Source organism: Venustampulla echinocandica, assembly GCF_003357145.1.
Source record: "Venustampulla echinocandica strain BP 5553 chromosome Unknown scaffold_5, whole genome shotgun sequence".
NCBI lineage: Eukaryota > Fungi > Ascomycota > Leotiomycetes > Helotiales > Pleuroascaceae > Venustampulla > Venustampulla echinocandica.
In genome coordinates this window covers 1,272,489-1,284,894 of record NW_022474210.1, presented here as the reverse complement: position 1 = coordinate 1,284,894, position 12,406 = coordinate 1,272,489, and the positions used below count along the sequence as shown (strand labels likewise).

The window sequence follows — 12,406 nt, the reverse complement described above, 5'->3', positions numbered from 1 at the left end:
GACGGTATCTGCTTGGACCTAGCGGTAGGAGAATGGGATTGGTGCTAATTAGTGCGTCTTCATCACCCATCTCTTGGTCATTTGAAGTCGTGTATACCCTATATGGTTTCTTTGTGCATTGGTCCTCCGTGGGAGGGCATGGCCTTCCTGTCCTGCTCTGTCTAAGAAAATGCGGATATCTTGATCTAGCCAACTCCTACTCCGAGGATTCGAAAGTAGTATTCTCACAGCTGAAAAGTATTCTTGCCTGAAGGGTCATGGAAGTTGTCGTAAAAAGGAGGTCCATCTACCAGCCAAAGCTTTGGAGGTTGTGTTCCGGAAAGGAGGTCGTGAGGCTCCGAACAATGGAATAAAGTTTTGCAATTGCACAAGCTCATCTGCCAATTATTTTGTGAATATCCGGTGAGGTTCAGATACCAAAAAGGAAGCAGTTCTTACCATATTCTAACGGCTTCTCTCTAATATCTTTCAAGACGTCATGCTGTGCGGGGGACGTGAGTCTTCGAAGCTCTTCCTCTCCACGGTTATCAACTCTAGATATAGCTTCAATCCTGGAATCGAGTTCTCCGGGTTCTTTTTCAAGTTTCCGTAGAATAAAGGAATGCAGGAAGGCAAATCGGTGCAAAATTGCTCTGGAGTCGTGGTCGTTGACGTATCGAATGAATTGGAAATGATCGGTGTTATTGTGGTTAACTCCATGAGCAATTAGCAAAGGCACCGGATGATATTCGAAGAAGACTTACAGGTTTGTAGAGGAATGCTAGGGTCTGAAATTGTACATATTGCACTCCATTCTGAGGACATTCCATTCCGCCTTCAACCCGTGCGGTTAGTTATTTAAGTAGTTGGTGATAAGAACAGACTCTTTTCAGTTATTATTAGAGGCATTTCTAGATATGATGCCGGAGTCATACGCACAGAGCAGCACCTCCTATCCCTAAACAGTACTCAATTAAAAGCTAAGATAGGACCCTTCTTATACGAGGCAAGTTGCTGCTACGCTAGCTGTGCCAGCATAGGATTATGCCCAAGAACACCAAATCTTAATCGCAACGATTCAACCCAGACCATGTTGGCCGTCCCCGACTGTTATGAAGACGAGGTATACACACCTGATCGTGAGGACATCTTGCTACCTAGCTTGATATTTATTTAAAGTATATCGCACCAACGAGTTTGCTGGTAGCCAGCATGGTTGGCACCGCCACAACGCCGAGCGTGCGGCGCTCGAGGTGCTGCAGCGCAACCGGGGCGGCTGGTATGGCGCATTCTTGGGGGACTTTGGTGCAAAACTATTTTCGCTAGTATTATAAGGCCCAACGGCTATTACCTAGATATAAATCTGATATCGTGTAAATATGTTACTAAAATTGAGGTATTCAAGCTATATGAATATCTCACTGGAATTGAAGTATTCAAGCTGTGTGAATATCTCACTAGAATTGAGGTATTCAAGCTGTGTGAATATCTCACTAGAATTGAAGTATTCAAGTCGTATAAATATCTACGCTCTCTAGATTAGTATATAGAAATAGTATAGAAGCTCGATATGATGCCTGATATTTCTACCGAAAAGAGTTTTGCACCAAATTCGCCTAAGAATGCGCCATAGGCTGGGGAAGCAATTAGTCTGTGAGTGACATACATTTCTTTGCGTCTTTCCCCAGCACAGCACAAGTATTGTTATGGGCGGCAAAATCGGACTCTCAAGCCTCCCCCTGGCTACCGCCTGGATAATACCAGCCGCAGAGTTGCGGAGAGAGACGTACCTAAGCAATCCAGTTTCATGCACCTACAGTAGATAGCAGATAGGCAGATAGACAAATAATGAAATGAAATCAAAGTTTTCAACCTCCAGCAAGGCCTCCACTTGAAGGTCAATTTGAATCGTGGGCGTGGTAATCTCGATCGCGATATCAAGGCAGGTTGTCACCCAGCCGTAATTATGGAAAAGGGTAAATGCCTTTCACTATGCTCCCTGAATCGCACTCTGACCCGGAAATCCAACGAAAGCATGAACCTCTGCGAATACGCCGATGTTGGAGACTCACAGGTTGAACCGGGCAAACTCGTCGTCTTGGAAGGAGTTCTTGATGCGGCTGACATCACGGCGCTTTAGCGAAGGGTACCCTGGAAAAGTGATGGAACGCGCTGCGGGACGGGACGGGATCGGGTGCTTCTGGGCTTTGCAGCAACCTGGCCTTACCTCTGGCGCATGTTTCAACATCCCATAAACAGCTTCCAGAAAGCTAGATCCTCTCTCTTCCAGCCGACCACTCGGAAGTCTCATCGTGCAAAGCATATCAGCAAAGTGACAACGCTTTTGAGCATACTTCTCTGCGCATCTCCTGTTACCGCAAGCCCCATAGCATCTGACCTCTCATCATATGGAAACACTGCCGCCTCTTCCATATTCCCTGCAACGACACTTGTCGAACTCCTCAAGGTTCGTCCCCCAGCCCCAAACCAAAGCTAACAACTCACCACAGCTTTTCCTCCCCTCTTCCACCTCAACACCGCGGAGCTTCACACCCCCAACACTCCTCCTCGCCTCTCTCATAACCACAGCCCTCACGGTGCTACACCTCTACCTTTCGCCATCTCCCCAATAATCCCACTTCTTCGCAACCAGCCTCATCCTCTCACTCTTTCTTGGTGTTTTCAATTCAATCGATATCACTGATCTCCTCTTCCGGTACGTCTTTTTCGGGATCAACGCTGGGTTGGTTTATAGCGCTGTTTATCATCGTGTGAAGGGTGATAAGGGCCGATCCTCTCCCTCCTCTCCCTCCCTAACCTCCGTGTCCGGGCATGAGAAAGAGAACGTTGAAATGCTCGGCTAAGAGTAGAATTGGGGTAAAATAAGAAAGCGATGTATTTAGCTAGAAGGAAAGAAAGAAGAAATGAAGGAAGAGATTGGATTTCTCAATTATTTCGTTTGTATTTCCTTGCCTGGTTTGTAGCTTTCAGTTAAATCTTCATCCAATGATTACAAGAAAGGATCTTTACTCACCTTCCACCTACTTCCACTCATCCACCTTCCGTTGCTTCACAGAGAAAATCCCAAATAAGTGCACGATGATCCCCTCATTCCTTCATCCACCTAAAACAATCCACATCTACCCTATTTAAGTAGCAACCCCCAACCTCCCCGTACCTCAGCACCCTCAAATCGTTTATTTCAAGTCCCTCTCTTAGAAAATACCATCTTCGCCCACCACTTGCATCCACTATGTAACCAATTATCAACTCCACGGTACCGAAACTTCTTCCAGCTGACAAGAACAAGCCGAACACCATCCTAGGCAGCTTGGCTGAGACTTCATACGCCGAACAGAGTACACCGTGACTACAACTCTTCGTCATCATCGAAAACCTCAATTCCCTCAATCGTAACTTTAAAATCTGCATTTTTGATATCATATCAGTAACGTCTCGATCCGAAATAGAACAAGGAGTCATTTCGGCATTTAAATAACAGACAAACTTACCTTTCCCACCATTCGCACCAAATCTCACTGCATTCTGATTTCCCCTGTCCAAGCTCACCATAACGGGTACTGTCTTATGATATCCAGCCCTTGAATTCAAGCTTGAGATATTCGTTGGGACGGATTCACTGTTGATGAAGATGTGTGCCTCGCCAGCTAGATTAAAAAGAAGATAGTCAATATTATAATTTTATTTATGTGGGAAGGGGGAAGTGTTGGGTAACGTAAGAAGGGATGGGGAGGACTAACCTTCGCGACTGTTCACCTCGTAGTGAAAGGAAACCCACTGCTTTCTCCCATTGCCGGTAACATTTCGAAACACAACCTCGCTATTCCCATCAACTATCACATACTAGTATCAGCAGCTGGATCATCTAAAGATTCTTCGAGACGTACTCTTATACACCGCCCTCTTACTGAGGCAACCCCGACAATGCGCAGCTTCACCCCTCCCAATAATCTCCGCGTGCTCTGCCTCATAGCGTTTCCCAGCTGCCGGAAAACTAACAACACCAGTCTTAATGTCGACTTTCCACATAGCATGGTAATCCAGCGTCAAGGTTTTCTTCGCAGAGTCGACTTTGATAGGAAGCCAGACATGATTAGAGTTTGGACCCCCCTTACTATCCCAGCTATCGCCCATGTAAACATAAGTCGTCGCCTTATTCCCAGCAATCGTCAACTCAAAGGTATTTTGGCTATTATAAGTCTTCTCGGCCTCAGGCGCAATGTCTGCACCCCCTGTCCATGGGCCGTTAATGGAGGAGGAGGTGAAGACCTTGTTAGGGTTCGAACGCCAGCCTGTCTTTCCAGAGACGATGAGATAGTAGGTTGAGCCCACTTTTAAGATACCAGGGGCCTCGTAGGCTCCGGCTGCAAGCTGGGAGGCTCGAGCACCAATGGTGCCGTCGCTGTTGATTTTATTTATTTGAACGATGTTGTGGTCGGCGGATGTTAGGATATACCATGTCCCTAAGCGTGTTAGTATTCCATTATTCGGCTTGAAATCAAAAGTATGGATTGTTGACGAACCGTCCGAGTCTTGAAACATGCCCGTGTCTGAGTATGTATAACTATTTGGAGGAACCGTCACAGCAGCGCCATTGAGTTTATATCCTCCCACCATTTGTGTAGAGACCATCGACTGGATATTTCTATTTAGCTGGCCGTAGATCTGTTTACCTTGAATTAGCATGAAAACCTTTAATTGTGGCCCATCGCTACCTAAGTTTCCAGTATAGAGCATCACCTGTCGAATGGTTTGCAAGTATGTAATGAATTGCGCCAAGAAAGATATATATACCCAAAAACTCCCATTCGGCTTCGCAATCTTCGGCCTCCAAAGGTACTCAAGGCTATTCTGAACACCAAGTGGTGTCCAGTTCAGTAGGTCCGTAGAGGAGTACATCAATGCTTTCTCATCTGATACTAAGCATTAGCACATGCTTAAAGAGGGTAGCAGAAACATACTTTGGCTGGCACTCTGTCCAACCCAAAAAAAGGTGTCACCTCTTTGGACAACGTTACCACCGTGAGCGTCGATTTTATTGCCTGCAGTATCGGTCCAGACAGCACCGGGAACGATCCATGACGCTGCTTGCGCTCTGGTCGCGATGACTACAAGTATAAGTGGTTTAAAAAACAACATCTTGACATGAAAACAATTATTGAAGAATCATATTGCAAGAAGTTCAGAAAAGGGCGATGAGAATATGTGCATTTGTATTAATCCTAATTCCTGAGTGCATTCCATGATTTCCATCCTTACCACTCTAAGCCCAGTAAATAGAATGTGTTGAAAATTGCGATTTGAAAGTTCCATGCTTTTAGCCTCCAAAAAATTGCATCAATCAATGCAAAGCAGACGGAGCAACGATCGTGCCGATTCGTGCGGCAGGAGAGGCATTATATCCTCCAACAGCCGTTACCAAAGAAAACGATAGCGTCGGTGATATCCTCCGAGATCCAGGGGATCCGGGGAAATCGGGGAACCCCATGCTCGAAATTTAGATTAATATGAGTAGCCGTCGCAAAATTTACTTACGGAAAGAGCCACGAGTTATATACTTGTACATGTGTCGCAAATTGCCTCGGGTTAAGATCCCCTTGTCTTAAGAACAAGGATTAAACACGATATCCAAAGAACGCACTCCACACAAACGGTGCGACTCAATTTAGCTCGTAATATTTCGAAACTGATCAAAGAAGCCCCTGCTGCTGCGGCTTAAACCTTCTTCCACCAGTAGGACTTCCGGCTGGATGTCGCTTATTAGGTGACCTATTAAGGGGGTGACGAGACATATAACTGACTTTATCTAGATGCTACTATACTAGCAATCGGGGTAATTCTAGCATCTAGGTCGAAGCCCTTTAAGTTTGCTACAATTGTATAAATGCGACACACGCCATAATAGTTGGCTTTGCTTTTGCTTCTCACTGTTGTAACTATTACAACTCTTACATTGAACCTTCTCTTAGAAGCAGTAATGGTTTTAGGCTGCATCATGGGCAACCATGGTGAGGGTTTCTGTACCCGTGACTCCTTCTGTGGCTATAATATGCTGAGTATCGAAATAAAATGGCGTGCATAGGGCTTTTATTTATTTGAGTTTTCGAAGGTCGTTCAGAATCCTTTAGGGTTGGGTGGTTTCTTGCATTGTTTCAATCTATACGTATATCTTAACTATGGGTCGGCTTCATCTCTTAACTGTTCCATTACTCTGTATTAGAACGAATGAAAATTATCATGAAGTAATCAATCCCGATCTATGTAAATATCGTGAGAGCTAGTGTCAACATATGCGTCGTCCTCAAATTCTCCATGTATGATGATCTCCATTCTTCATTAGTGCGTGGTGTTCGTTCTCGGCCATCATAATTATCAAAATGATCAACTCGTGGCTATTAATTCCTAGTTTAGTTCGTCATTCTTCGCCATACCGAGGTAAAGTACGAGTAATCCCGACTTCACAACTCACCTCGCTTTTAACTCAAGCCTGATAAATTTAATTAAGGGTATTTTGGCCAGAGAAATCTCCAGTCGTAAGCTCGCTAGTCAAGGTTCGAGGAAAGCAGATCTAATCAAGCATTGTGAGATGATAGGAGGCGGACTAAGAAAGCGAGGGTTGTCTCGTTGTCACAGTTGTATATTGGTGATAGCAGATGAACGATGCGCCTAGGGCACTTTTTTGGCAGCGGGCTACAATGCCTCCTCTATACTTGTTTCCTATCTTACCCTTCCATAATGGCCAAGTACATCTAGGCTCATTCAAGGATAAGAGTCTGGAACCGTCGCTCTGCTTGTACCCATTTCTTGAGGTAGATCTGTCCCACGCCGAGGCGTTCCACAATTTTATCCTCGTTGCTATTTACGCTTTGAACAAGCATGACGTTCATCATAATGGGACTCCAAGCGGGTATTGGATCTCCACTTGAGTCAAGATAGTAAATATCAGGTGGATACGTGCGCTTCAGTGGACTACGGACGCTCAACTCAGATGAGCAACTGAGGGTCAAAGATTCTGGATTGGCCGGCATATCTTCGATATTCTCCCGCATGCAGTGGCCTCTAGTAGACTCCTGCCCGAAATCAGATACGAAGTAACTGTTGCAGTTCGAGCATACAGTGGGTTCCAACTCTGGCACTGATTCAAGGCTCAGAGATAGGGCGATGAATCTGGTTGGATTATGTCGGGTGGCGCCTAGTTTCTCCATCTGAGGAGATCCTAGACTAATCATTCCAGCTAGGCTACCATCTTTGCTTCGAATTAGTAGGCACTGTTTTCCTGGAAACTTTGTGTCGCTCTTATCGACCCATTCTACCTCAAAGGCCGCCTCCTGAGTGTAAACAAGTAAGCGTCCGGCCACATGCGCGGCCTCTATGTCGGTTTCTGAGAAGGGATGATCAGCGAGGAACGATCCGAAGGCGTCTATCCAGTAATCTGTATATAACTTCCATTTTGCCTGTAGTCGCTTTTTATATTCCTTGGCCGAACAGTCGAATGTAAGATCATCAGAATGTTGCGTTGCAATGCAACCATGGGACCAAGCAACTCCACATGAGATGCCGAAGCCGCGCGAGTCGAAAGCACCGTGGCCAGTTTGATGTTCAGGGGAGGGTACCATGTACGTCAATGTTCCATTTGAGCCTGGTGATGGTATAACAGTTGCCCAAAAAGCGATGCCGTAGCCATCCGGAAATCGAACTGTGCCAAAGGCCGAGGCCCATGACCACGATGGGAATAAAGACTCGGGTTTCGAGGTTCGACTTGCGCTCATGTAATTGTCTGTCTCCCATAGTATAGACCGGTCAAAGGCCTCACAAGGCAGGCCGTAGGTAGTGGCACCCTTGAACTTCCAATTCAATACGCCGGAAAATGCCTTGAGAATATCTTCGTCAAAAGACAGTTGTCGGCCGGTGTATGCTACTAACATGGTTTGGTGATCATGAGACATGTAAAACTGGTCGGATGCCATGCTATCGAAGCAGGTCGTTTGTTCCACAAGGTACCTTTCGCTATTGGCCTCGCGGTCATAGTAGAATACGCCAAAGTCTGTAAAAAACATGAGTCGTTTTGAGAGCATTGACTCCTGGAATGTCCATGCCCGTGTGCTCCATTTGCTTGCCAGTATACACTGCGGAACGCTATGGAGGCGCGCCGAAAGCTTCATATCGTAAACGTCGCCTTCTACTCCATTCCAAGCGCGGCGTTGAGAGACACCAGGCAGTCCATACGTTACATCATGCCCCGCAGCTGCGATAATGCAAAAGATAGCGCCCTGATAGATTCGGCCCATGTGATTGATTTGGTGCTGCTTATTGTCGATATCGTCCTGAATGATGCAAAGGGCGTCAATCCATAGATATTGGTGTCCGAGATTTGCGCAAGTCTCTAGTGCATCTGATAGAGTAGCAGGGTGATCAATTGACTTAAGCCCACCGGGAGCTTCAAGCGCCTCGATATTACTCAATGTAGCTTGGCAACGGCCATGGAATTCTTTGCCCCAAACATAACTAAGCGCGACATACTCACAAGATTGTGGAGCGTCGACGATGCATGATTTTGAAATGTCAATTACTTTGAAGTTCTTTACCGGGTGCAGTCGAGGAAAGTTGAAATTACTCGGATCAGAATCATATGCTTGGACAGATTGTGGGGGGACCCAGCTTCGAATTTGGCCCCAGTCTACGAACTCTTTAAAGCCCCCGTTTGGATCTATTCTATCGGACGAGCCCTGCTGGACGATTCCTGAATAGAAAATATCATTTTCCAATTGCCATTGGAGAGCAGGCCGTGGCTTTTCGATGGAAAGGTGTATTTGTCGGCTATCCAGCGTCGCACTACTAAGCCCAAAGAACAAGCTTGTTTGACTATGGATAGCGTCCGTGAAGAAGCGGCAGAGCTGACAATTTGCATTTCGTTCTGAAAGAGTCCCAATCTTCAATATATATTGTTCCCCCTGGATGCAGTTCAGAAAGTGTCGAATACGGAGATGTCGACAGAACTCGCAAAGATCAGACGGGTGCGTTATTTCTGCCTCCGAGCAGGAAGAGCAAGGAGAGTGAAAAAGATTCCAGGTGTCGATCGGATGATTGCCTGAACGGCTTCGCGTTGCGCATGAGCAGAATCTGCATGATGTTGTCGAGGAGTATATCTGACCGCTTGACTCGCCGTCCCTTTCCATACTTACCTCAGATAAAGCTAGCAGATATAGTAAGGGGAGACCCGCAACGACTTATTATTATACAGAAGCTTGGGCGACAAAGGTTAGGAGTGAAACTTCTGTTTACCCCCTAGGTTCCTTTCCTGGCTTCTCATGTAATCTGGCATATAGTGGCCGGCGCCAGATCAGCGCTAGCCAAGCAGTGGAACCAATCACGTTAGGCGACGTTGGACTGAAGGATCTCGCGACATATCGTGCAAGTTTCCGGATGCGGTTAGCCCTGCGAGGTTTGGGGTGTTGGTCAAAACCCGCAGGAAAGGCACCGCTATTAAGTTAATAAGCTGACAGGTTGGAGGTTCAAGGAACCAGCGGCATTGCCTTGGCTTCCCAGTTGGGACGGCATCGCGAACATCGCTTACGAATCTCGCAGTCAACCTCATTGCGGTAGGATGCACGAGACCCAGGACCAAGATGATAAGAGACGGATTCTGTGTATATAAGAGGGGCCAAGTCGCCCTTGAGAGGATATGTTCATCCAGCATTATAAGCAACAAAACAGCAACCTAACAGTATAATCCAACGCCAATCATCATAACTCTTATACTGCATTCTCCAAGCCCGCACCGCTTTCGGGGCCCAAAGCATCATATACAAAAACCAGTGCGATCTCAATAGATTCCCTGCCAATAAAAGCTCGCACCGGCAACTAAAACCCTCGCTTGCTCGCGAAGAGCCAACCGCATTCTGGACCAGAATCAGACCAAGAACAGCCAGCAAACCCAAGCCTTCAAGGCTTTCAAGTGCTTCTACCACACCCAGGACACCTCTCGACCAGCTTCCAAGATGTCTTCCAACACCTCCACCAGCGCCGCTCCCAACCCTGCCCCTACCAGGGCCATGCCCTCGGCCAGCTCGAACCCGCGGGTGGTCGTGACGACGCACGCAGCGGACGGGACGTCGATCTTCGGCGCAGACAGAGAGGTCCCGCTGTTCCGGCCCTTCGGGCCCACAGGCTCGTCCTTCGCCGTGTTCGACAGGCGCGGGGCGGTGCCGGTGAACAACCAGGAGGCGACGGGGGAGTACGCTGCGGAGCTGCCGCGGTGCCCGCCCAGCGGCGTCAGCTTTGGCATCACTAACATCGCCGGCAACTTCACGGTTCCGATGCACCGAACGCTGAGCGTCGACTACGCCGTCGTCCTGAGTGGCGAGATCGTCCTCAGGCTCGACAACGGCGACGAGAAGACGGTGCGCCCTGGCGAGTACATTATCCAGGGCGGCGCTAACCACCAGTGGATCAACCGCACCGACGAGATCTGCCGGACCATGTTCGTCATGGTCGGCGCTGAGAAGGTTAAGCTGGCTGATGGGACGGAGCTGGAGGAGACGGCCTTGAAGAAATGAGGCGAGGCCGGGCCTATACTTCCCAATGAATTTCTGAACTTGGGTTTGTGTACTATGTTCTAATAGAGCCGGGTGCTGGATAGGGTCATATGATGCTCTTGTCGCCAAGTGTAGCTTTCATTCCAGTATAGTCTCGAATCCGTTCAAATACTTTCCACGCACGTTCCTTTTGCTCCAGTGTCGTCGCAAATGGTTGACCCTTGGTGATCTTTATCGGCCAAAGAAGCAGGTACCCGCCGATTGCACGGCAGCGAGGCAGGCCATCCATGATGTCGTGTGCCCGGCCCATGTGATCGACATCCCCGAAAGACTGGGGGACGGTCGAGAGAACTTCGTCTGCGAGCCATTGGATCGTCGAGGTGCACTCGGCGATGGTGTCAGTCAGCGTTTTCTCTTCCACGTTATCTAGGTCTGGGGTCTCCAGCGCGGCCTTTGAGCATTTTAGAAGTTGCTCTAAGAAGATGATGCGCGCTGCTCTGTGGTAGTTCCATTCGTAGGCCATCCAGATATCGGGATGTAGTTGGATCGTGCCCGTGATCCCGCATGTTGCGGGTTCAAGATCCGGCCTTTCCGACACTGTCAGGTTCTTGAAAGACCATTTTGATGTCTGCCGCCAGCTAACTGCTGATTGGTCAAGTGAGTGCAGCTCCTTGATCATGTCGACGATAGTGGACGCCGGCAAGCCTACAACATTGATTAGATCTAGGAGCATTCTCGCGCGCTTGCATGTATCGCTAATTGCATTCGCGTTCTTCTCAAGACGGACATAAGGTTCATTCTCATTGAGCTGATTTAGCCAGTTTATCGTATCCGGAATGGGAGGCACGTTAAAGGACAATTGCTGTTTTTGCTTCAAACATATTAGCATGGAGAGAGAACGGAATATCTGATTGCTTACGATCCTGTGATGGGCAAGTCGGAAAAGACTCCAGCCTCGTGAGTTATAAACCAAGTCTGAGCCTCGCAATCGGAGGATTTGCACCATTCCTTGAGCATGTGATCCTTTGGCGGCTTCTTTGGGAATATATAGAGTCTATGTGTGTGAGTGGGGGACGTTATCATGATCGATCATGCGGACCTACCTCAAAGATGTCAAGAACAACTACGGTCATCAGGTCATAATCATCTGGGGCTTTCCCCGGCGTAGCAAGCGAGTCTCCCAGGGCAGACAGCGCCATGCCGTAGCACTGCAGTGCCTTCCTCGCAAGTATGTCACTATCTTGGTCTTTTGAAAGATCGGCATATGCAGCAGCTCGTACGGCCCATCGCAAAGCGTACCGCCCATTGACGTTGACCTCCTGGAACATGCATGGTAAATGCTCCAGGAACCCAGGAGACGATGTCTGTTTGCATGGATAAATGACATACTTCTCCATGAAACTATCGACGGCTTGTTCTTCTACGGGAGGCATCGTCTCGGACGGCAGTTCTTTAATAAGCCAGGGACGCGGGTTCCTGAGCTTGATATCAGCGGTCTCTCCAGGAGCCAGCGCTGAGGGATCTGCATCCTGGCCCGGCACCGAAGAAGACCGCCGAGAAGGAGAAGCTGCATCGACAGATCTGCTGCGTTTCCTCGCCGACGGTTGCGAAGAGGCCTTCGAGCTGGGCGGCGACAGCGCTTGTAACGCGCGTGCATGCTCGATCACTTTGTCGGTCTCGTGCCGGAAAATGCTAGAAGCCTCGTCTCGATAGCCCTCGCAGGCTTCATTGCGATTGATGCATCGCTGGCATGAGGGCCGGCCTTCGTCGCAGCGAACGCGACGCTGTCTGCAGCGGAGACATCCGCGACTCAGACGTGCCATCGGGATCAAGTTGGCTCCTTTGATAACACCGGTGGAGATATCCAAACA

The 12,406-nt window shown here is 48.1% G+C and overlaps 2 protein-coding genes across 2 annotated transcripts; both read right to left on the bottom strand.

Annotated features, from left to right (window-relative positions):
• Window positions 1-3,349: 3,349 nt before the first annotated feature.
• On the bottom strand, window positions 3,350-5,139 carry BP5553_07323 (Arabinanase; the record flags this gene model as incomplete). Its single annotated transcript, XM_032015946.1, has 7 exons — window positions 3,350-3,405; window positions 3,492-3,647; window positions 3,741-3,833; window positions 3,888-4,463; window positions 4,524-4,740; window positions 4,795-4,913; window positions 4,962-5,139. 7 exons carry the CDS (start codon window positions 5,137-5,139, stop codon window positions 3,350-3,352), a joined length of 1,395 nt encoding a protein of 464 aa, XP_031868215.1.
• Window positions 5,140-6,755: 1,616 nt separating this feature from the next.
• On the bottom strand, window positions 6,756-12,358 carry BP5553_07322 (uncharacterized protein; the record flags this gene model as incomplete). Its single annotated transcript, XM_032015945.1, has 7 exons — window positions 6,756-8,951; window positions 9,183-9,193; window positions 9,575-9,643; window positions 9,869-10,670; window positions 10,708-11,406; window positions 11,455-11,589; window positions 11,639-12,358. The coding sequence occupies 7 exons, from the start codon at window positions 12,356-12,358 to the stop codon at window positions 6,756-6,758; spliced, it is 4,632 nt and encodes a 1,543-aa protein (XP_031868214.1).
• Between the last annotated feature and the right edge of the window lie 48 nt (window positions 12,359-12,406).